Genomic DNA, 26,281 nt, shown 5'->3' with positions numbered 1-26,281 from the left:
ATATAGATGTAGTACCTACCTAGGCCCTCCATACTTACGAGTAATTTTTGTCCTACGGTTGTTTCTTAATTGTTATTATTGGATCTTAAGCGTTGAACTCCTTCTATTCTAGTATAAACATGTATACTTCTGGTATACTATCATTCATATTCAGATCTCCATAATAGCGCTAGAGCCTTGTAGTGTGCTAAACATAACTGCATGAGACACTATTTCTCAAAAGTCGTTATATTCTTACGCGACATCGCTTAAAATAGCTTCACCGCAGGAATATATCAAAGCAAATTATTTCAGGCTCAAGAACTGGTTCGTAGATATTACGACCGACGTCGTGATTTCGCTATCCAGCTCTATCATGCAGTCGGGCCTTTACCTTGAGTTTATGAGCCTTTGTCTATGGACTTTGTGGCTTTGTTTTAAAGTCTTTGGAACTATTTTTAATGTTGTCTATGAGAAAACATTGTCTGCATTACATAAATTGAAGGTAGAATAAGATAATATATAGATAGGAATATAGCCATAGAGTAAGAGCCATTTTAGGCTCACCTTACAGGCCCACGCCCACTAATTTTAGACAGACCGTAGAAGAAAATGACAAAATTTAAAGTTAATTTATCCCGCAAAAACAAAGAGCTTCTACGAGGTTTTGAATAGCCTAAATTCTCGTAAATGAAGTCGCGTGTGTCATCTATAGTGTCATAATATCATGTACCTACTACCACCTATTACTTTGGTGTTATCTAATCAAGTTGTAGTAATAATTAATTTTTAGGGTTCCGTACCTCAAAAGGAAAAACGGAACCTTTATAGGATCACTTTGTTTATCATTTGAACTGTATCCGTAACACTGTTAATAGTTTCCGGAGTTAGATTATTGTTGCCATCATCTCGTCATCATTCGACATTTTAATTTCAAGATAAATAAATAATTTAATAACACCATAATATAACGTTTCGCACAAGGTTTCAACCATGCAGGCTTGATGTAAAATCAATCCACTGTCAAAAGGTACTGTAAAATGTAAATTAGTTACACTTATTGTACTCAAAATCCACGATGAGCTTTTTTATTTTTCTCATTGATTAAGTGAAATAAGTCTTATTCGTTTGGAATAAGAATTAAAATGGATACTATCGAAGTTTTGCTGACTGTACTAGTGCGGACTTCTTACAATAAACTGTAGTTGGAAGTCGTCAAGTTGTTTGTATGACTTTAGATGAGTTCGTAGAACTTTTGTCCTCGAGTTTAGTGATTTGAGCGAACGTAGAGTAGGTAACAACAGATTATTGCTTCATTGTGATTATTGATTAATGATTATGCATACCGTAGAAAGTTATTAAGACCCTTCTTGTTATTTTAATACGGTATAGATTTTAAGTTTATACCGTATGCACACTACTTACCTTCGTTTAATAGGTACATAGCTTACAAAAATAACAAGAAACAGCCAATCAGCATTTATTTTGATCATAAGGTTCGATTCACATTGTTGCCAAAACAAAGATGATTTCTAAAATGTAACAATACTTTTTAAATTAAGTTGATAAATATTTTGTACTTATCTCGAAAATGGCATGAAACGTGTAGCTGTAGTTGTACACGTTTCATGTCGGTAACTTAAGGAGTAACTAGATACCTACTCGTAAGTATATTATGGAGTGCTTGACCTCTTAAGTTACCGAAGTGCGCGAAAATAACCACAGGCATGGACACACAGCATCGTATTACAATATACTTATTACGCAGTATCCAAGTTGCACTTTACCAAAAGATTGCCAAGTAAATTAAAAAAAAAATTGCTATACCATAGTAAAGCGCCTGGTTAACATGCGCGCTTTATGTAGTTTTGATGATTCGTTGGTGGATCATCACAAGACCGCGGGTTTATGAGTCGACGTACTACAAGTAAAACCATCGTAAACTTTAACGCAAGCTTATGTCCTGTGCTTATGTGGCTCGCCCGCCAATCGATATTAGGTATACCCAGCTGACATAACCTAATCATACGGTGCCTATCCACAAGTGGATTGTGAATCTACTTACCTACTTACTTGTGAATCGGTGAAGAATACTGACTGTATTACATTACCGCGTTGAACAGCCAGGATAATTCTATCGGGCGCGGTAAAATATCTCGTAATTTTTTTTGCATCAAGACTTCAAAATAAATATAATAATAATTATGTTTATATCCACTCCTATATGTTTAAATGTCAATGTTATTATTTTGATATGTGTATGGTATGGTTCCCATAATACTATAAGAATGTGTATGGAGATAAATACAAATTTTATGTAGGTACCTTTACATTATTTATTTACATCATATTTTCATTGTCATATATTGTATGTTGTTACCATGGACAATCGCTATGATATATTAAAATACCTAATACATTCAAGTATTGGCATTATTGTACGAGTACCTATGTTGCAGTTACAATCTTGCATAAATTGATTATAAACATCATGTACCTACACATACCTACGAATAGGCTTAGAGGTATGTTCATTCTTGATTCTTGTATTCTTATAAAATAAGTTGTATGAATTTGCGTATCAATTTTAAGGATTATAATGACAGAGTGAACTATGTGAGTGAGCTTTCGTAAGGGTGTACCTAAGCCTACCAATGCTAACCGCGCACCAGATAGGTTGTCAAAACTATTGAACTGCAAAGAAATAAATAGATGTAATTATTCAAAGTTTCATTCAAATAAAATTTGGTTGTAGCAAGAATTAGATAATAATTAGGCACGTTCCTGGAAGTGTGTCGTGGCTGTACGTGCTCGAAGTCGCATTCAAACTGGGCCAGCCAATTACGGTGCTATTGCACCGCGCAATATCTATCACTGAACCAATCATTGGTTTACCTATTTTATCGAAATATAGGTAAACGCACATAACTGTCCATAAAAAAATGTATTTCAGACTCGTAATCGTATCTACCTTATGGGCAAGTTATTTATCACAAAAAAAACATGCTGGAACAAAATTTAGCTAGCAAGTAACAAATTCACCTGCCAGATTATAAATGCGAAAGTGTGTTTGTTTGTTGGTTTGTCCTTCAATCACGTCGCAACGTAGCAACTAACCGACGCGACGTGCTTTTTGCATGGATATAGTCAAAGAACGGGAGAGTGGTATAAGCTACTTTAAGGGCTCTTATACACCGATCCTACCAGAATTAGAAAAAAAGCTATGGATCAGGATAGTATGAAGTAGGATTGAATTCAGACAGTATACTTTCCGATTCAGATCGGAGTGCCTTCGGTAAACTGAGCGGAGTAGTTGCCGGTAGCTGGACTTAGATGTTCAAATATGTATAGTAGGTAGATTATGCATGAAAATATGCATTAATTTGTTGTAATTACTTGTTGTGCACTTATGTATGAATGCAGTTTCATTACAGTGTTTCATTCTGAATTTTACATAATCTATGTAGTATAAAATTATCATTATTTTTATCATGAGCATAATCGCTGTTTCCACAATAAAAAAATGTACCTACTACTTGCATGTGGAGATTGTTTTATTGAATGTGGAAAACGTTTCATTTGTTTTGTAACATTCTCTCTCTGTCTCTCTTCTGCGGCAATGTGCCTTGAGCTTTATGACGTCATGTTGTGTTGTGTTATAGGTATATGCATTGAAAGGTATATACATGGCATATGTCAACATTTTAAATTAACCTCTATATAATATCCGATTCCATGCAATTTTCAATGGAAATGTCGAATTTGTGATAAATGTGAAGGTAGGAAAAATTATTTAGGTACTACAAGACTTCTACAAAAATATAATCTTACAATTTTCATCGTGCGTGTACAAAGACAATGATAGTTTTTCACTTGGTTTTGTACGGACGAGGAATGCTTCGATCCGGTTATTCACAATTTGATTTAGTGTGGTACGCGCTTTATGTTCTCGGATCACGCGAGAACCTACCTAATAGGTATTACGGATGGAGGATACGAGGATTATCTAATAGGTTTATTGTATTACGGACTGTACGTTTGATAGAAAACTCATTCAGTACTAATATTACAAATGCGTGCGTCTGTCTGTTGCATTTTCACGGCTCCATTTAACCGATAAGCATGATTGCTTGGTTCCAGGAGACGGACTAGTACTACGAGTATATGTCTCGCAAAATCAAAGGGTTCCTACTGGATTTTTAAGACCTATATCCTACTAAGATTAAATTAAATTAGAACATAAATATTCATGTGCCTGGCAGCAGTCGTTTTAACATCTCCCGGGCGTTAGCCCTATCATTAAAAGGAAGTTGACTAACTCCCGCCTTATGCCATTTCACTGCGACATATACCTACAGTTAAAAATGGTATAGCATACGAAACAAAAAAAAAACTCTATGCCGACAGGCTTCGAGGCGAAATTGGCCGAACTTATTGAGAAGTACCTATTTCCACATACGGATAATACGCATATCCTTATATAGTAATAAGTATTATTATCACAACAATAATGTCGTTTTTCTCCCTATTAAAGCTTCCATAACTACTTTGATACCTACTTGAATCGTAGTCACCTCTAATTACTGATGCTAATTGAAACATTTAAGATGACGCCTACACCTAGGTTCTTGCTCGGTATTTACTGTATCACAATAGTGAGGGGCAAATGAAATCGGCTGTCAACCTTGAATTGTTTTCATTGGCGGCATAAACCATTATAAATAATAGATCGGCCGGTAGCTAATAGCTATACAGATAGGTAGGTGCTTAGTGCTTACCAGTCTAATACGTTAGGTTCTTCAACTCAAGCTTATATGAAATACCTAATAATCAAAGAATTCAGGATTAAGCTGGTAACTGTAATAGTAGGTGCAGAGTTTTATTCCCAATGTATACATATAGAAAAACTTGTCCTGACTGATTGACTGAACTGGGGGTTAAATAGGGGTTGAAATTATTTTTTGCATTCATAGGTACCTTTCACATGAAAATTCGTACCCATTTGGACATTCGGTCAAAAATAAAGAAGAAGGTAGGCGTTTCAGGATTTTGGAAATGACCCTCACCGACTTACAAAATTCTATATGGGCGAATCCGGGTTTGCCAAATGACCGAAGAGCTTTCTATATTGCATGTAAGTAGGTACCTACGAGTTTTAGGTATAGCTCAGTCACGAAACACTAATACCCTTGACCGATGCAAGCCCCACAAAATATTGGTAGATAATACAAGATACGCCAACGCGGTTGTCCACTGAGCAGCGCACGCGCAGCTGCAGGACCGGTTTTACTTCTCGTTTACGTCGGGCACTCTACACTATAGAGTTTAGTAGATAGCTATACATATGAAGCTTTTGAATTAATTTCAGTCGAGTAATTACAAAAGACGCTGTCATAGACTGGTGGTTAAGAGTTAAGAGTCGACTGCCTATTCAAAGGGGGAAAGGATTCTGGAGTTCGATCCCGGGCTTGAACTGTTCGCAGTTATGTGCGTTAATGTGCAATTAAATATCACTATAGCTTTAACGGTGAAACAAAACATCGTAAGAGAAGCTGCGGGCTAGAGAGTTCTCTATAATGTTTTCAATGGTGTGGTAGTTTGCCAATCAGCATGCTGGTTTATCGCCTAAACACTTCTCAGTCTGTGAGGAGACCTGGTCTCAGTAGTGGGCCGGCCATGGTTTGTCATCATAATGATGATGAATTACAGAAGATACATGGTAATATCCTCAAAACTGTAGCATTTTTTAAACGACTTGGTAGTTGTGTAGGTACCTACGTCTTTATATTATTCCTAATTCTGTCGTACCTACCTACTATCGTAAAACTGGGTTACTAGGTACCTACTAGGTACGCCCTAGCCGGCACTGGCTGGATATCAAGTTAGCAACAAAAATGAATGGCATCCCGCAAAATTTTTGCTCGGAATTACTGGTCTACTATTTAGTAGATAAAATCCGTCGACATATTGCAGTAGCACCTACCTAATTATTCATTAGAACCCATTGATCTGGTCGCATCTGTTGTTTTCACTATATTATTTGCATAAATAACACATCAGAAGTGAAAACAAAGAAAATAAGAGGTTCGTAATTGCCACTTAACTCCCACATCACCCCAGTCGCAAGGTTTTCCACCCACCAAATTAGTGACCGATTAATTGAAAGCCCCGATACAACCTATGTTAATCGTTAATATTGCAATGGACTAAATCAACTTGTTAGTATATTAATTTATTATGTAAACGCTCATTGAGCTATTTTATTAAGGCTAACTAATAAAATATAGCCGTCTCCTAAGTTTCTTAAAATTTTTATTTAAAAAATGTCACGAAATAATTGAAAATGTATAATATGTAAATGATTTATCATGTTATTTACTAGATTACAAAAACATTATAATACTTCAATAGTTGCAGCAAATATTACGTATTTTTATGTTGGGCAGAAAATGAAAAATAGCGCGAGCCACCCGGCCCAAACTTTCAAAGAAATTCACCGAAATTTATTGAACTCCTAGTAATTTTGCTCAGTTTTCCATGAATTTATTTTCTAAATTAAATTTAGGCCTACAGGTATTATTATTCTAAAATCTACATCACTGAATAGAATAAAAACTCCAATTCAGGCTTAGTAAGTACTGTATTACATACTTATTTACCTACCTACTGTTTGTAACTTACGTAAACCTAAGTTATACTCAAGTTGTAACCCAAGCCGATTAACTAAGTTTATATTCCTTACCTAACAATAATTATCAAGTAAGTTCAGTACCTATAAATCATTCATTTGATTCCGATATAGTACGTCATAAGCTTATTAACTGGTCACTAGAATCCGACTAGCCGGCGCCACGTGTCATCGCCTCCACGCATTTACGCCGTATTTTAACGTTAACGTATCGTTTACGTTACGTAACGTTTTCACTTGATTAATACAAATCTTAATCGCTTCCATTTTTACTCAGCTCGTCGCGTGGGCAAGCAGTGGGTTGCTTTTATAGTTTTTATTGTAATTTTATGTGGTTTTACATGCAATCAAATGAGCTTCTGCTTATCTATATTAGGTATGTGATTATCAGTCATGATTATAAGCGCACATGTCAGTGTCGATATTATACCCAAATAATTTTTATGGTATGTATTACCTACCTACTACTTATTTTTGTACAGCAAAGGCATATCTTACCTATTTATTTATTTATAATAACATCTTGAATGCACCTTTATAATTGTTAAATACACTATTGCTATTTGCAGGTAATATTAACATTTTATTATAGGTGATCACGAAGATCATTCGTTTTGTAAGCTAATACGTAGACTTATATATTATGAAGATAATAATAACTGCACCTTTTAATTCATGTGTATCTTATTGATATTACTATATTATTATGGTTCCTATCTGTATTACCTAGGTATTAACGAATTACGACCTCCATACTTAATTATCTACTATCATCATTAACATAATTGCATGAAGGCTGAATATGGTCGGTATAAACCTAAGCTGACTAATATGTAAAAAGACGTACTAACCTAATCAACGCCCAGCTCAAACTCTTGGACCTAGAACTTACAGAAGCCGAAATTTTGAACAGAGGTTCCCTTTACAATGTAACTTAGACAAAGAATAAGGCCTAATTTTACGGAATTCATACGAGAGCAAAGCCGCCTACGATGTAGTAATTACATTAACAATTTTTTTTGTTACCCGTCAATAAAGGTTTAAATCTGGGAATATGTTAGATGACTCACAAAAACTGCAGAAAAAATGAAACCTTGACACTCGAAAGTGTTTTAAACAATTACACAATACAACATTGCATGCCGCACGATGGCTTTATGTGGTCTGCGCACACGTCGCTCATAATCGCAGATGTCATTGCCATCTGACACACGACTGAAGGCGCTGTGGTTATATTTTATGGCAAAGTACAGCTATTTTACGTAACTACCTAATTATTTATTTTATTTTATCAGGACAACCAACAGCTTTTTGTATTACATAGGGTGAAAATTAGAAAATACCCGCGACTTCGCCCGTGTGGATTTAGGTTATTCGAAATACCGAGGGAACTCTTTGATTTTCCGAGATAAAAAGTAACCTAAGTGCTTCCAGGATATTATCTATCTCCATTCCAAATTTCTGTCAAATCCGTCTAATAGTTTTTGCGAGAAGGAGTAACAAACATACACACACACACACATACACACAACCTATCGCCTTTATAATATTATATATTAGTGTGATATAGTGTGAAGTGTGATTAGTGTGATGATACAATCTTTATTAATTGATAATTGATAGAGTTCAGTTTAATAGCGACTGTTTTTTCGATAGCTCTTTAGATAAAGGTTAACGACTGCATCAAATTGTTTTAGTTTCGGTGTGGTACGTTAGAAATCAAAAACTTCCGCCACGGGTTAACTTAGGTATACATTTGCTAAATATACCTACACTGTTTTATTCAAAGATGAAATATGCAAAACCGTTACAGTGCATAAATTAGGTACATACTTACAAATATATACATATTACATACATGAACATACATACCTAAATTCATGCATGCATAATACATAGTTACATACATACAGGCACAATACAGAATCTTCTTTTTAAGTCGGTTAAAAATACGGCAATTTTATCGAAAGCTTTCTCTATAATAGGAGCTTTCGATTCTCTTGAGAGCCTTAAGTACCTATTGAATAAAGAAAATGTGACTTTGACTTTTATTTATCGATATTTATTTATTATATTATTTGATATTATTATAAATGCAAGGATGTTTGTATCTTCCAATTCGGAATGGAGATAGCTTATACTTACCCTGAATTAATAGGCTACATTTAATCCCGAAAAATCAAAGAGTTCTCACGGGATTAATTGAATCCATGCGGATGAAGACACGGACATCATCCAGTGTGAAGATAATAATTATTGTAATTTCATACGTTAGCGGAAAAGTTGCTATGTATTAAATATGTAGTTTGAATTTTCGATGAGGTTTACTTCCATACTCCAAAGTTTACATTTATCAAACATCAAAGTATAACAACAGTTTTCCGGGAAGTTGGGAAAAAATTACGTTTATATTTCTCTACATTCGATTGTTTGATTTAACAAAAGAGTGGAAAGGCGTTACTGTAGTTAAATAATCGCTCTGATCCTACTCTGTTCTATTGTTTTTAGTCTTTCGTAATATTTCGTTCTATAAATCCAATATTAGCGATTTCAGAAGTTACAAGCTTGCAATCAAATTAATAAAGCACAATACCTGTATAAAGCTGAAAGTATGTTTCTTTATTGGTTTGTTCTTCAGTCACGCTCCCATGGAGTAATAGATCAACATGATTTTTGCATGGATATTTTACATAGACTGGACATAAGCTATTTTATCTCGGAAAATTAAAGAATTCCCACGAGGTTATTAAACTAAATGTATTTCTTGCCCATCATCTAGATACATATTTAAGTTATTTTTTAGACACAATTTATTTTTCAATATAAAAATAGCGAGAAAACGAACAAGTGGGTCACTTGATATAAAGTGATTACCGCCGCTTATGAACATTTGCAACTCCAAAGGAATCGTCAATACGTTGCCGGCCTTTCATGAATTTGTTTACCAGCCCCTTGAAATCTAGTAGCAACACTGTCAAAGGAAGTTGGTTCCACAGTTTGCATATGCGTGGAAAAAACATCTGATCTGGCACAACGCGTGGTCGAACTGCACCAGGCACCAAGATGGTTTGGTTAAATACGAAGATTTTAACAAATATTGTTTAATGTTATGACGTAAACCTACCTGTCTATATATAACGTAATAAAATAATAGAATTACATTTTTATAGCGATAAATGTATGATTTATTAGTAGCATTCCTAATACTGGCTCCAGCCTTCAACCTCTAGCGATTGGTCAGGTACAAAAGTGGTTCGGAATGTGAATTGTTTCCAACCATTATCTTAGCACGGTATTATCTGTTGTAATTACAATCACTATTAGTTCGTACGAGTATGTCGCAATACACCAGACACAGAACAGTTAATCTCTACTGTTAAATTTCATAGTTTGTCTATTTGTTTGTGTGCACTAGTGTTGTTATGGATATCCATATCCGTAACCAAAACTATCGGATATCCGAAATAAAAAAATATCCGTAACCGTAACTGAATCCGTAATAAAAGTTTTGGATAGTTTCGGATAGGGCGGAGTCTAACTAAATACTACACTCGTACGAATTAACTGTGCACTCCGCTGGAATGCGACACCTTCATCAGTTCACATTTTACAGTTCCTTAAAAAATTAATATCCGTAACCGAAAATATCGGATAATCCGAAATAATATTAAATTATTTCGGATTATCCGATATTTCCATAACCGTAACCGAAACCGATATTATTTTTTACCAATATCCATATCCATATCCATATCCGGATCCGAAATTATATATCCATAACATCCCTAGTGTGCACCTCACGTACAAAGCACTATAGTGACGGATTGAGACAAAACTTTCGAAGCAGAAGTGCTCGATGCAGACTGCTATGACGTTACGATATAACATGCTTCTCTTGGTAAAGATAATGATCCACGAGGGCAAAGCCGCGGGGCAAAGCCAAATGTAATGCCTTTATACGCGCTTAATTCTTCAGCCGTTTAGAGTTTCTTGGCGTTTTGCAACATAAAAACAATTTGAACCGTGCATTTAAATCCGTACAAGCTTTTTATGTCGACAAAACTAATAACACTCTAGCTAGGAGAATGTCTTTAATGATTTTACAACGGTTGATATAGGCTATAGATTTATATTATTTTAAGTAGGTACCTAAGAATTTATTTGTAATTCAGAATAAGTTGTTTGAATCAAGGAAAGAATGTTGATCGTACGTCGTCGCAGCCAAACGTGTCGCAGCGGATGGATTGATTACGAATATTCAACTTCATCTACGTGGATATAGGTTTTCTTAAATCCCGTGGGAACTATTTAATTTTCCGGGATTAAAAGTAGCTGTGATAAATTCAGGCTATAAGCTCCATTCCAAACAGTCGAATGGGTTCAGTCCTTGTGGCCTGAAGGCGTGAAAAACTAAACTTTAACATTTATATCATTATTGCGATTTATAGCGATTAGAATATTCAAATTCATAAAACGTGGACATTTCTTGTGGACAAGTACAGAAAAACCGGCCAAGTGCGACTCCGACTCGCGCACCAAGGGTTCCCTACTCGGGTATTTTATTTGATATTTTGCACGATAAATCAAAAACTGTTATTCATAAACATAAATAAAAATCTGTTTTAGAATGTACCTACAGGTAAAGGAAAGTTTCATATGATACCCCATTGGTATAGTTATCTTACTTTGAAAGTTGAAAATACTAAATATTTGTTCATAAACGCATTCTTTTTTTTTTGTGTGATGTAACTACTAATTCACAGGTTTCGGATTATTTCCTTTACTTGTGCTATAGGACCTACCTACCTTCCAAATTTCATGATTCTAGCCCTAGATCAACGGGAAGTACCTATCCTGTAGGTTTTCTTGACAGACACGACAGACGGACGGACAGACAGACAGACAGTGCGACAGACACAAAGTGACTCTATAAGTGTTCCTTTTTCCTTTTGAGGTACGGAACCCTAACAATGCAGTGCTGATTATTCGCCTCAAAGTGTGCGATCAGATTTATATCGAGGCTCCTTTCTCCTGCTTTTCATATGGAGATTTTGAGTATCCACCTGTGATTTTACTCATACTATCTATACTAATAAATAAAAGTGTCTGTCTGTAATTTCGAAATAACTACCTCATATTAAGCTCATATGGTTATTTGAACGATACCATAACTGAATCACACGTTTTTTAAATTTTTGTCTGTCGGTCTGTCTGTTTGAAAAGGCTAATCTTTGGAACGGCTGAACCGATTTTGACGGGACTTTCACAAGGAAGTAGAGGATTGACCAAGGCGTAACATAGGCTACTTTTTTAACCGACTTTCAAAAAGGGAGTTGTGTTTTTCTACCTATGTACACCGAAATCTCCGAGATTTCTGAACCGATTTGCGTCATTTCTTTTTTAATCGATAGAGGAACTTTGCGACATTCTTTCTTTCATAAAAAATTTGGAGTCCAACTCCTCAATCCTGATGCTGCAGGGGATCTGACCAATCCACGCGGGCGAAGCTGCGGGCATCAGCTAGTCAATGTATAAAACATGTTTTGGTAAAATGAAACTAAGCCGGTGTTGGGTTGGAGAATTTCGGAACTGGTCGGAAGAGATAGCCGCGTGCGGAAGTGGAACAATGGCACAGATTTCAAATAGATGCAAGATGACAACTCGTTGGCTTGGTTTTCGTTAGTAATTCTACTCTGTACACTGTACAGTGTACACTGCTGAAATTAAATGAAAATTTATTAGTCAAAAAACTTTGTTTGTCTTGGCTTTCGTTTGTCCTGTCCACCTAGTGTGGCAGAGGGCGCTTACATGTGGTTACAGTACCTATTACGCTACCATCATCATGAAGCACATTGGTAGACGCTCACACCTTTGAAAACATTATGAAGAACTCTCAGGTATGCAGGTTTCCTCGCGATGTTTTCCTTAAAGCAAGTTACATTATTTGCTTGAAACGCACAAAGTACTCAAAAATCAGAGATACGTGCCTGGGATTGAACCTCCTATCCCTCAAATAGGAGGCCGACGTATTAACCACGAGGTTATCACTAACGAGTGGTTTATGGTTCCGTAGCTAAATGGCAAAAAACGGAACCCTTATTACCTACTCGTAGCTACACACTTGACCTTGTTTAAAAATTCCTTGCGACTTGGTACTATACAACACTAGCTTAGCTTCTCCTTTCAGCAAAGGTTGCCTGGTAGAGATTGCTCCAAGCAATAAGGCCCCCTTTGCACACAATTGTTTTTTCTGTTTTCTTCTTTCTGTGTTGTGTTCCTTTATGTGTTTTTGTGTGCAATAAAGTGTTCTATGTATCTATCTTGTTCCACGTCATCCTGGTCCACGCGAACTAGCTGACAAGATTGTTTTTGCAAGCCAGGCCATCTTCCTTAGGGATTCCAGTCTAGAGTTGATCTTACTATGTTGTGGTGTTCCCTTCACAGAAATGTGGTCAATCCATCCAGTTTACGTTTAATCTGCCAATCTACTCGCATTTGCGTTTTCTTGCGGTTTTTGAAAGTGGTTTCATATTTTGAGAGTTGCCTATGAATTGTATATTTAGTTGCTTAAATAGCTAGCCTGTTTGTTCTAACCCAGATACGATTCCCTTGATAACAAATAAATAATTAATTAATGTATCTAAAATGTACAGTGTATATACATTATACATCTTTGATCAATTGCTTTAGTGTACACGTAACCACATGTAATAAATAAAAGGAATAAATTATTTAATTTAAAAATGCATTTTGGCCAGACGTCGAATTATTGTAAAAGTGGAGCAAAATTCCACTTTTACAATTTATCGACTTGCTAAGATTTCGACTTTCGCATTCGTGTTCTTGTAAATAAAATTGTATTAATTAATTCAGTATAATGCCCACTTTATAACTTTATTGAGCGTAGAACAATTTAAATTCAATACAAAAATATATTTATTGTTTAAATAAATATACCCAAATGCCTTTTAAGGTAAGGTAGGTTTCAATTCATTTCATAAATTTATTTTCATGTATGTTTCCATCTTGACAAGAGACTGCGTCATCACTTAGATACTATTAGGTAAGATTCCAGTCAAGAACTAACTTATATCTGAACAAAAAATCGGCCAAACGCGAGTTGGACTAGCACACGAAGAATTCCGTACTATCGTACAAGAAATACCACTTTTAAAATTTTTATAGCGGTAATTTTGAAATGTTTATTATTTGTTTTTATAGCGGCACTAGGAATACACATTCTGTGAAAATTTTAACTCTCTATCTAGGTATTACGGTTCACGAGATACAAGCTCGCTGACAGACAGACGGACGGATGGACGGACAGCGGGGTCTTAGTAATAGGGTCCCGTTGAAACTCTTTGTGTACGGAACCCTAAAAAAGATATATTTTGAGAATGTTAACATATTATCAAGTTTGATATTTTCTTGTAGTGAAAAATTGTCTAAGGTACCTATCAAAAAATAAATAGCAACTTGTGGACCAATTTTAAAAAGTAATGAACGTTAATAAGTCCCTTTATAATATGTTCTGATTCTGAATCTTTTACTGTTAGCGGAAGAATTGCATCAAGTGCGTAGTGATAAAGCGTCGAGTTACACTATCGTTATCAGTTACGTATAGTTATGTAGGTACACGGGTGTCGTGTGTCCGTGGAAACGCATCGAGTTGCACAAACCGGTCGGTCGCTGACTGACCCGGCTTCTAGTGCTGTAATCTCGAGTCCGTTCCTAGGTAACCTAGGCTAGTGTTCGATTCTAACGTAGCTATTAGGTAACTGTGTAAAACTGAAAGCATAATTACTCATAAATAAATTATAGCAAGTGTAAATTAATTTATATCGTCCCCGACAAGTGAAGGTTACAGTAACTAGAAAAGAGCTGATAACTTTCAAACGGCTGAACCGATTTACTTGGATTACCTATAGCTAAGAACACTCTCGATCAAGCCACCTTTCAAACAAAAAAAAACTTAATTAAAATCGGTGCATTAGTTTAGGAGCTACGATGCTACAGACAGATACACAGATACACACGTCAATCTTATAACACCCTTTTTTTTGGGTCGGAGGTTAAAAATATAGTTAAAATAAAAAAGGTTTTTGTATGTTTATTATAGGTAGGCACTAGTTCTAGAGTCATGAATTTTCAAGCAACTATCTAAAGTAATTTTAAAACAGTTTAAAAATTTAAGAGAAATGAACCTTGAATAAAATACTCAAAGTCACATAAACTGTAAATCTATTCGTCGTAAATTGAAATGAACTTTTACTTTTTCATTGTAGAGTCAAAGGTTAACTGACATTAAACATTGAACCAACGATATTTTAGGTCAGCGTTACCAATTGGGTTTAAACGATCCATATTGTACTAGTAATCTATACTTTTAATAAATAAAATTGAAGTGTCTGTCAGTAATTTCGAAAATAACTACCTCATATTAAGCTCATATCGTTATTTGAACTATACCACGACTGAATCACTCGTTTTTAAAATTTTTGTCTGTCTGTCTGTCATGCTAAAAACTATAAACAAATACTACAATCAGTACCCTACATACTTATTTAAATCGTAAAAAATAGTAGTAAGTATATAGATTTTTTACCACATCTAAGATGAATCGTTTACTCGGTCGATGATCTAATACTCGTAGGTACGTATCTTTTAAGCTGAGAAGCAATTAAATAAGTTTAAGAATAGCTAGTATAGCTTAACTGTAACTTAATAATAACTTTTATTTATCTTTAATTTTTACAACAGTTATCTAAATTAAAATAATCTAAATTAAATTAAAATACTACCAAGTACCAAGTTTTGGTAATCTGTGTTCTTAATTCAGGATTTTCTATTTCAAAGTTAAACAAATAGTCGAATGGTATTACTATAAAAGTACTTTAGTTACTAGTTAGGTTATAAATTTCGCACATAACGAAACGTGTAAACTATAAAGTAGATAGGTAGTTGTCGCTACAAATGTTAATTGAAAAGCATTTGTTCAAAAGCTTCTAGCCACAAAGACTTCATCTTTGCTATATCGAGACGAGATACTAACTGGACTCCCTCTTACGTCGATTTTGCGTCTTGCTTGCACTCGTGAAGTTGTATACGGGGCGCCGAAGCCTATATTTCCTATCTCGTTCTTACCCAAGCGCCTGCGCAGCCTGTCACACGGCTGGCATACACGCTACCATCCGAACGCCGCGAACAGTCAACAGACGCTTTTATTTTGTGTGATAACAATTTATATACGTACATAACTGTATTAAACTTTATACGAAGTATATAGAATTGTGTAGGAGTTTTGCAATTTGTGTCAGTGTAAGTGTTTGTGTCAAAGGTCATTGTTAAGTGCCTGAATCGAGTGAGCGGTGTAACATATTGGAAGTGAATTCTAGTGAACATTCACGAGGTGATCACAGATCACTCGTTAGCCTTGCCGATCGCGCCTAATATACAACCTCTATTAGTTTATGTACTCGCTTAAATGTGTCTGCGACAACTTATATTGCAACGATAACGTTCAGGGCCGAATTCCACTCTTAAGGAAATATCACACGTTAATTTATACGAACAACTTACGGTATTTTTATTGACGGATTATTAAACTAACGACTTCGCGTCCCTACCGAGTAACTTCGAGTAGGTACTTGTATGTAATTAATTGCCGATTAAACTTCTTCAGCCTGACTCTATTTAGCCACTTTAAAAGTTCGATTGGTTATTGTAGACTCTATCTCATACTACAGAACCACTTTAGACTAATACGTCTAAAGGTATTTAACATTTTTTTTCGCGACTTTGTTCTCGTGTATATAGTTTCTTAAACATCCCATAGGATCCCTTTGTTTTCATGTGATAAAAAGTAGCCTAGATGTTTCATTGCGTATTCCTCTGTCTGCACGCGAGCCCCCTTAAAATTGGTCCAGTTGTTTTGAAAATTAGCCGGGCAAAACAGACAAACAGTATAGTTTTAAAATTGAGCAGGGTATGTTTAGGTAGGCAGTTATTTATAAAGCTTAACACGGGCACTTTTATTTTATTCATTTGTGTAGAATAGTCATCTCCTTCTTATTTTCCTCTATAGCTATAGAATAGTCATATAACTTAGGGGATGTTGTTTGTAATAAGGTTGACTTAAATTAGTTTTCAGAAGAAAGGCAACACGTCTACTTTTACAGGCACAATTAATAAATGCAATTTTAAACAGAACAGGGGACTTTACGCCCGGTTTCGAAACTCCAAAAAATTCGCCATCGTTCTTGTACCACCTAAAATCGCGGAAAAAGTGTCGACATTTACCATTCAGTCTGTCAATAGAGGACACAATCGATATTGTTATTCGCCGTAGTTGGTAACAGTTGTTGTAATACGAGACTAATTAAAATCGAATTGAGCCCATTGTCTGTTCAGTGTTCACTCACACATAACTCCACAATGTTCGATAGACAATCACTTTACGTACGAAAATTGACAATCCATACTTCCCTACTAATGTTTTTGCGAAAGCTTGTCTGTCTGTCTGTTTCCTAGCTTTTCACGACCCATCCGTTTAACCGATTCTGACTGGTACAGAGATAGCTTGTATTAGTTGCCATCCTTGGGATGGACGATTGGACATAGGCTACTTTTTGCATCGTTGAATTAAAAGATTAAAAAAAAAATCAAATGGACGAAGTCATATCAAATGATAGACAGACAAACACAATTTCGCATTTATAATAAGTACATGTGTTAAATAAGTTATGGATCAGTATGGATTTATTTTATGTATTTTTATAGAATTTCAACGTCTCTAGCAGGCGTCAATAAATGTTCCTACATATTTGACGCTAGGTAGCCTATAAACCGCCTATTTTAATAGCCAGCCTAGCCTAATACCAATACTATCGTCGATTCAGGATCAAACCGAGAGTTCCTTCACTCTAGTTCACTCTGAATTTGTGTGCAACGCCAGCACTAGTTTATCACAAGAACAGTTTCAGTTTATCGTAAACATACCTACCTACTTACATATTATTATACTAGCTGATGCCCGCGACTTCGTACGCGTGGATGTAGTTTTTTAAAAATCCCGTGGGAACTCTTTGATTTTCCGGGATAAAAAGTAGCCTATGTGCTAATCCACAGTATAATCTATCTCCATTCTAAATTTCAGCCCTATCCGTCCAGTAGTTTTTGCGTGAAGGAGTAACAAACATACACACACACACACACACACACACACACACACACACACACATACAAACTTTCGCCTTTATAATATTAGTGTGATAGGTAATAGCACTTACACAATAGGTTACTTCTCTAGCTGCGATTGAATCAGATGTTGCATAGAACAAATCGATTGCCGTATGTGTAATCCACCGTAAAGCCAATCGAAACGAATGTGTTATGTAGTTCAGAAATGGTCGATTATTTTCTTCTCGCCAACCTATGCCTGTTACTCATCTACCTAGCTACATTATTATTTACTAGCATGCAGAAGTCGTAGTCTCGTCAGCAAAAATGTATTATTGTAAAACGAACTTATGCCCGCGACTTCGTCCACGTGGACTGCACTTTCAACCCCCTATTTTACCCCCTTAGGGTTTCAATTTTCGAAAATTCTTTCATAGCGGATGTCTACGTCATAATAGCTACCTGCATGCCAAATTTCAGCCCGATTCATCCAGTAATTTGAGCTGTGCGTTGATAGATCAATCAGTCAGTCAGTCACATTAGATACATATCTGCCTAGGATTATTATTTTTCTTAATATAATAGGTATAAGTATCTAAATAGGTAGTTTTCTTTTATGGATAGGTTAGGTAGCATATCTTTGTTAAGATGAACGAAGAAACCGATTCGGATGTTTTACAAATATTGTAATTGACAATGGGCAAAATACAATTTTATTTTTTTAAAGAATTTAATTAACCAACTACTCAAAATTAACTATACTTTGTTAATAAAATATTCAGTAACAATTAATAGCTTTTAATTATTGACAGGCAGGTACGGTTTTAGAAACGTTAATTTTGATGTTAAATTTATTGCTTTTCCTCTACTCTAAATCTCTCATTGCATAAGTAGCACAAACGTATACAGATACATAAGTAAAAAAAGCATAGGTATAAATAAATAATCGTATGGAAATATTATTACAGACTTCGCTTATTGCTTCAACAATATTTGCTTATTGTTCGCATTTAACTGCGCGTACAAAAGATTATCTCAAACCTTATAAAATAGCAATAATGTTACTATTGTTTGTAAATTATACTCCTTATTTTAACAACACTAAAGTTCAAGTTTCCATAACATAGTATTTGATTAATCGGCTTTTAGATAACTTAAATAGGTAGTACCTCATCGAATATTGGGCAAAAAAATGATAAATCCATATAAAGCAACGTTATTTGGAAGTATGAGATAGATTGCCGCCCAGATCCGCTTGAGAATGGGCGTCTTGTTCGCAGAAATGATGACTAAACTGCTTTGCCTCGAAGTTCGAACAGAAAGTCTTTTGACCTTCTTTATATAACTTTAGTTTTTCCTTATGCGTTGAGAAAAGTTTTGGCCTTAGGGCAGTCAGTGCCTTAGGGTGAACTTAAATAGCTTTTAGATTGAATATGACACGTATTGTTTCCTAATGGTAAATAAGTATTTATTGGAAAAGTTTAGAGGGTTAGACTTTTTGGTTTGGAAGTAGAATTTTCTTCTTCGTAACGTTTGTTACGGTTTACGCCAGGGTCCGCTTTTCTACTAAGTCGCTTCCACTTTGCAAGATCTATTGCTCCTCCCGTCAAAAACCGTTTATACGTACCTATACATATATCGGCAGAGTAATTACATATTGTAATTTGTACACATATTTTTTTACGTACGTGCTACCAACTAATTTTTTTTTTTTTAAAGAATATTAGCCATGTTAAATGACTAATATTCCCCTTTCTTCTCCAACTAAGCGTCAGGCTTGTGCTAGGAGTAGGTACGACAATAGTGCAACAGGCGGGGTTTGAACCGTCGACCTTTCGGTTTTCAGTCCACTCCTTTAACGGTTGAGCTATTGAGGCTCTAATAATCTAAATTATTCTGTGGTGCTACACCAAAGCTCCATCTAAAGTGTAGAGCCTACACTTTATCTAGTGTAAGTTAACTAGAAACTCTGAAATAAAAATTACTCTTTAAAAATGTATATTTATACGTATTTTTTTACTAACAAACAGCTAATACAACTACTTATACATGTAACAGTAACGCGACGTATGCAAAATTTTATTGTGCGTTTTACCAATTTAGATATGCGAAAGGGGTTCCACGGTTCCTGTCTTTTCCGTAATAAGTGAACAATACAAGTGTAGGCGTTCATATTAGGTGTGAACCATTGAGTACTTATGTGTGTGAACGATATTAGAAAATGATGTAAAAGCGACGATATAATTTCAATGAAGCGAACCGACCGTGGGAGGGTTCTCACAGGGAGCCGACGATCCAGTTACCGTACGCGCTGCTGCTGACTGTGAGAAATACTAATCAGCTATAGAATAAACATCATCAACTATAATTACAACTCCCTACAGATATTATTAGGTGCTATATATTGCTATATAAGTTTTTTTATGGAACAAAGGTTTAACTAATTACGTTATTTTATAAAGCAAAGTTTGAAGAGAAAAGTTTGGGAGAAAAGGAGATTTTTCACCATAAAAAGGTATTCATGAGATTCTGTGGGCGGGCTGATACAGCAACATATTTGTATCAGTTTTGTGTTGTTAGTCTAACAGTATACTTTTTAGGCTACCTAATGAAGCCTAAAAAATATGTGCCAAGCCAAATCAAAATCAAAGTCATTTAATCAAAATAGGTACCATTGTACGCTTTTAAATTACCTAATTGTTGAATATGTAAGATACATTTGACGATCTGCCTTATATTCGTCAAAACATTATTCATTGTGAATCACATAATAAACCATAATATTTTGCTTATCGTTCTCATTCATACATAACCATGTTTATCTAGTTAGCTTTACAAAAATTGGCCTGCGTGCGTGGGCTCATTTTATAACGTTTACCTTAGTGGGGCTTGACATAAAAAGCCTGCGTAATGAACACAAAGGAAAATAAGACCGTTTATTTTACGGACGAAGATCACAGCGACAAAATAGACGCTCTCCTGGCAAATGTATAGGTACTGTTGTACCGAAAGCCTCTAGTAACTGTAGTATGTTATATTGTGCCTCTACGATTCTTCTAAATATAAATTATATTGTCAAAAGGCTTTAATAGGGAGTTTTCAATACAGCAACCCAAGTTATCGAAGCAACTATCATGCGACAAAGATTTTTCGCGTCTTTCTCAACGCTCTATCGATAGAAAGCCCGCGAGAAAAACTTTTGAACAGTAGCAGCTTGGCTTGCTTATGAACATTTTATAATAACGGAAGGCTATCTTAAGTTATTGTTAAGTTAAGCAAAATAATTAGGTACGGGCGGAACTTTGCCAAGACGCAAAGTTGATTCCGACCATTTTTGCCCATAGCATTTAGCCCAAGACAATGTTTTACGCCGACATGTGCTAAAGTGAGTGAATCACTCACTTATTTTAAACGATTTCCCATTACGATAACCAAGCACATTTTAAAATCGTTCACCCTGAGTTAATAGTTTCCGTTTTGCTTATCTTCGTATACGAAGTTATTTACGTATCTAATTGGAAGCTTAAAAAAAGTTTAAGTCCTTTAAAGTGGTTATTCTAAAATCTAAAGCATTTAAAAAAGCTTTGGTAACGTACGAGTATAATTCTATAATTTATACAAGTAGCATTAGATCCAACTAGCTGACCCCGCACCCGGCTTCGCTCGAATGGAATTTTTGAAAACATTTGAAAACAGTGAAATTTCCGAAAAACCCGAAATACGCATTTCTTAATTTTTCAACCGAGAGCCCAAAAAACAATTTTTATGGTTATAAAAAAATAACAGACTTTCATACAAACTTTCCCCTCTAGCATTGGAATTTCCGAAGATCCTTTCTTTGTGTTCATAAGAGATACGTACTATCAAAACTTAAATTTTCTAACCTCAGATTTAGGCATTGAATTGATAGATCAGTCAATCAGTCAGGACAAGTATTTTTATATTTATGCACTTATAGATTTTTAATAAAAAAACGGGTTTTCTAGGTTCTCATCTATAAATAAATTTTAGTAGGCCTCATCATAGTTAATATTGTTGGCTGCCTTCAGTAGCATAGAAGCTGACCACATATTTACGACTCCGACATACTTCGACTCTGACTCACTTCGAGAAAGTGCACTCAGCTGATAAATACGTAACAAATTACTATTTTACACGCTTTAATAGTAATATGATACAGAGTTTAGTTTCTTCATCCTTGTTGAAGTGTTGACCCATATCAAACATGACGTTAGGTCATTTGTCAATCTGTTTATTTAATAAATAGCTCCTTTACATTTTTTCTAATATGAGTCATTGTGTAACATCGTCAGTAGGTACGTGTTTTATAATTTATTGTATTTAAGTTGAAAGAGGAACCTATCTAAGTATCTATGCGTTGAATCATGTTTTGAAAAACCCTTGAAGTTATAATTATGTCGTTGCGGCTATATTTTGATTTATTAATTTTAAGTAAGTCAACTAAAGATAGCTTACTTGAAAATATATATCTTGAACTATGCTTCAATCACAAGTAAAGGAAAAAAACTAACAGTTCGCAAATCCCTAACAGATTTTTAGAAACGTATTACAATACGTAAGTATCGTAAGCACGCACGTGTTCCGGAATAAAAAGCTCTATTAAAACTTTATGGCTGAGCTTTGTGTTTCTAGTTTTTCTTATCGCTCTAAAAACATAAACAAAGTGCATCATATCGACGGAGAAGCAAAATGTTTACATACACACGTTAGAAAGAGATGCAATTGAGCCCACGTGAGGGACATCAACAATAGATTACAAAAAGTAAGCCTACCTGGAAGGTAAAGGCGCTCGGTTTTTCCGCCCCCGCGCCGCTGCCTCCAGTTCAAGTCAAGTCAGTCTCATAGAAAGCCTTCTCGTAGGCGAGCGTATCGGGCCCTCTGTGTCTTAACTTTTAACCGATAGTTTACAGTTGAAGTAACTTCATTAGCGGTGATTTTCATCGGTGTCTGAGTGGTTTCCTATCGTAGACAGTGACGCAATTCGGCAGTTGTTAATTGCTTCCCGTTTAACCACCTGCCGCTCTACCCGTTCGCGGCCGGTGTCTTCCCGCCGAAAACACCTTTATAGCTAAATAGGTGCGAGTAATAAAACTTTTCTAAGCATACTTGAACGTAACTTGCGAGTGGAGTGGAATCCAAATGTTAAGTCGATTGGACGTGTGCAGTTTACTTATTGCCTTATACGAAGTTGTCGCGGACTGCGATTGATAGAGATATGTATATTTAGCGCGCGGCCATTGTCTTCGATCACGACTGGTATGGAGATTGAATCTAAATGAGGGATCGAATTCAATTAATTCGCTGACTGACGATCGTGTTCGTGTTCAGTGCGAGCTATGCGGACTAGTCGGTGAAATGATCAAGTTTCGGTACAAGCGTAAGGAAACGAACGATGGAGGGAAAGGCGGGACGGCGATACAGAAGCAGAAGATCGAAGTTTTGAAGGACAGGGAGCTGCTGCCTCCTAAGGATTTGATAGGCGGTTCGCTCGCCGGCGTGCGCCACAACACGCTTCCGCGCTCGCGTCCGCCCTACGCTGCAAGACGAGACCCACCCGAATCACTTCTAAGTCAAACCACTTTGTCTCTTTTCAAAGTAAGTGTGCTTTACTGAATTCAAATTGTATGTAAATATCAAACATGCTATACGTATTACAATTAAGTCTTTGATTATCTTGTCTAATGAATAATCGTTAAACCTACCTAACTTCTACCTAATTAAAACCTCAACAGGAATATTTATTACCTAAATGGAATCGTGATCATTAATTTGTAATGATTTCAGTCGTTTGCTTAAATATGCAGCAGCACTTACCTAGGTGATACCTGGTTCACAGTAAACGCCTAATACAGTTTGTAATGATTTCGTAATTATTGGATTGGGTAAGTAGGTAAATAAGTGGTAGGTAAATAAAATAGGCAATTTAATTATTGAACGTTTCGTGTTGCTTTTTGTCCATGTTATTAGAAATTAAATGATCGAGTAGGTGTAAGTAGAAAGGGTAAAATGTTTGAAAGCGTCATCGGTTAAATACGGAAGAAGATCGGGTGAGAAGGAGGATCTAAAGAAGATATATAGAAAAGGTTTTGTAGGCATAGGACGGCAGTATTTTATTATCTTCTGCGTAGGTACTGACTACTGTTAAGTGGTATTCAAATCAAATCAAATCATCATTTATTTGCTCAAATGTAGGTTAGCATAGATTTTACAATTTATTTTAGTGTCACTACACTTGCCATGTAATGGCGTGCAAATATTTTACATAATCAATGTGAACTACACTAAATAGTTTAAATGTACATTGAATATGCTCAAAATACCTTACACATTACAGTCATACTTAGGTAGGTATACATATACATAGTCATAAATAGGTCTGATTTCACACACGATTTTTATATAACACACGATATTGGAATATATTATATTGGTTGATACACGGCCTAACACTACATATCTATGCCTAACACCTTCTGACGTTTTCAGGAGTCCATGCTTTGGTCGGCTCGGTCGGATCTATGGACTCTCGAATGACGCTTGATTGTTGCATAATATAGGTCCTATAATTAAGCGCTTAATAATAGCGATACTTGAAATGAGAAGTTACATAAAACTGTATAATGTGGTTTAATCTGAGTTTACCTTTGACAGTAGATAGTTGGCTTTTCTCAACAGAATCAGGCTGCACTTGGCCGTGTCCAAAATTTGGTCAAGAAGACATTATTTTCATACGTCCATACGCGTTTTTATATTATTACTAGTAATATTATGTATCAAAATTTTAATCAATGTAGTTACATATCCATGCGAATATTTACTAAGTAGTGAAACCACTTCCGATTTCTAGGCCTTACTTACTTACCTACTTAGTTTAGTAGGTCGATCGATAGCTTAAAATAATAAATGGTCTATGAAGTTGCTTCTTCACTTAGATACGCTTTTAAAACATGAGGTAATGCTTGTGAAGGCTTATTAACACCTTAATAGGTTTTCTTTTGTAATTCCGCAAGAAAACTTTTGTAAGAATAAGGGCCAGCGCAGTTAGAACTGCAAATGTGGCGAGCGCTCTTCTATGGATTTTTAAATTTCAACTCAAAAGGAGTTGTAAATACAATTAGAGTACAGATACAGATATAAGCTTGATAGCTGATACCTGAAACTCCATAGTTGCAGTTTGGTCTTCGCTAATGTGTACCTACTTAAAAACCGGTCAAGCGCGAGTCAGACTCGCGCACGAAGGACTCAGATAATAATCTTCAATAATAATAAGAAGGATTCAGATAATACATAATCTTGTACAAGATTATGTATTTTCAATTTACATGACAGGCATTTTGATTTTTTATTATTCGTTATTATAGCGGCAATAGAAATATATACATATTCTGTGCAAATTTCAACTCTCTACCTGTTCATCTTTTATCCATATTTTTGAATCATGAGATACAGCCCGTTGACATACTGACAGACCGACGGACGGAGAGCGAAGCCATAGTAACAGAATCTCGTTGGCCTACGGAACCCTAAAAATAAAGAACAATACAGTTTCCAGTACCCAAGGTAAGTAGAGAAAACTTGTGATGCATTGGCTGTTTCTGACCCCCTAAGAGGCTATTGTGCCGAAGCCTCCAACGGCAATTTGTTTAAAATGTAAAACAAGGCTCGTATTCATGCGGACGCGAGCGATAGCCAAGACTCTAAAGATGTGCCTTGAATTGAGTATTGTTCCCTGAAAAAACTTTTGACAAAGACAACTAACTATCGTTTTGTAATCATCGATGTTTGTAATATTCATGCTCACTTGGTAGGTAGGTACCTAGTTTTCGTAATTTTTGAAACTTTTGCGTTCTTAGTAAGTTAAGGAAGGAATTGGAAAGGGCTTTGAGTCCAAGAAGTAGGTTTGGGAAATTTGGAGTAGGCCTTGGGTTGAATAGTTTTAGGGAATTGAAAATTAAAGATAGCTGTGGGATCGAACCATAGAGATATAAATATTTTATCTCCATGGATCTATCTATCTATCTCTCAAAACTAAAAAGTGTGAAAATACATTGTGTACACTTTCCTATACTTTACCACATCTGAACTTTATGCCGACTTTCTGAAATTGCAAAGTCCTTTATCTTATTTAGGCAAGCTTTTGTTAAATAATATTAATCGAAATAGCAAAATACTGAGGAAACTAATAAACAAGTACTTACCTACCTATTAAATCAAAATTGATATGGATTATTAGATATCTACGTTAGTTGTTATAAGAGAGAAGTTAATAGATTTCGCGCAAGGAAGTATGTTCATATACCTACCTATCTAATCATAATAGAAGCAGCTACAAAGTAAGGTTCAATTCACAATCATACAATGGGAGAACTAGCCGAGTTCTCACCTTTTCCAGTGTTTTGCTCGATACATTAATTT

General features: G+C 35.5%; 1 protein-coding gene across 8 annotated transcripts in view; it reads left to right on the top strand.

The window, feature by feature from the left end:
* Positions 1-26,281, top strand: part of LOC123867863 — a 94,118-nt gene that overhangs the window by 52,283 nt on the left and 15,554 nt on the right. The window contains exons 1-2 of one of the 8 annotated variants that reach the window (XM_045910163.1): positions 15,824-15,985; positions 23,094-23,461. The exons of 2 other annotated variants lie outside the window; for them this stretch is intronic. In XM_045910163.1, coding sequence (XP_045766119.1) covers positions 23,222-23,461 — 240 coding nt within the window. In that variant the 5' untranslated portion in view covers positions 15,824-15,985; positions 23,094-23,221. Of the gene's footprint in view, positions 1-15,823; positions 16,077-16,124; positions 16,140-21,647; positions 23,462-26,281 lie in introns of those variants that run through there. 5 more of the 8 variants (XM_045910166.1, XM_045910167.1, XM_045910164.1 and 2 more) reach the window with 5 other exon arrangements.

The sequence above is a fragment of the Maniola jurtina genome, chromosome 8 (genome assembly GCF_905333055.1).
Source record: "Maniola jurtina chromosome 8, ilManJurt1.1, whole genome shotgun sequence".
NCBI classification, from domain to species: domain Eukaryota; kingdom Metazoa; phylum Arthropoda; class Insecta; order Lepidoptera; family Nymphalidae; genus Maniola; species Maniola jurtina.
The sequence above is the reverse complement of the archived record's forward strand: the minus strand, read 5'-3'. Positions and strand labels throughout refer to the sequence as shown.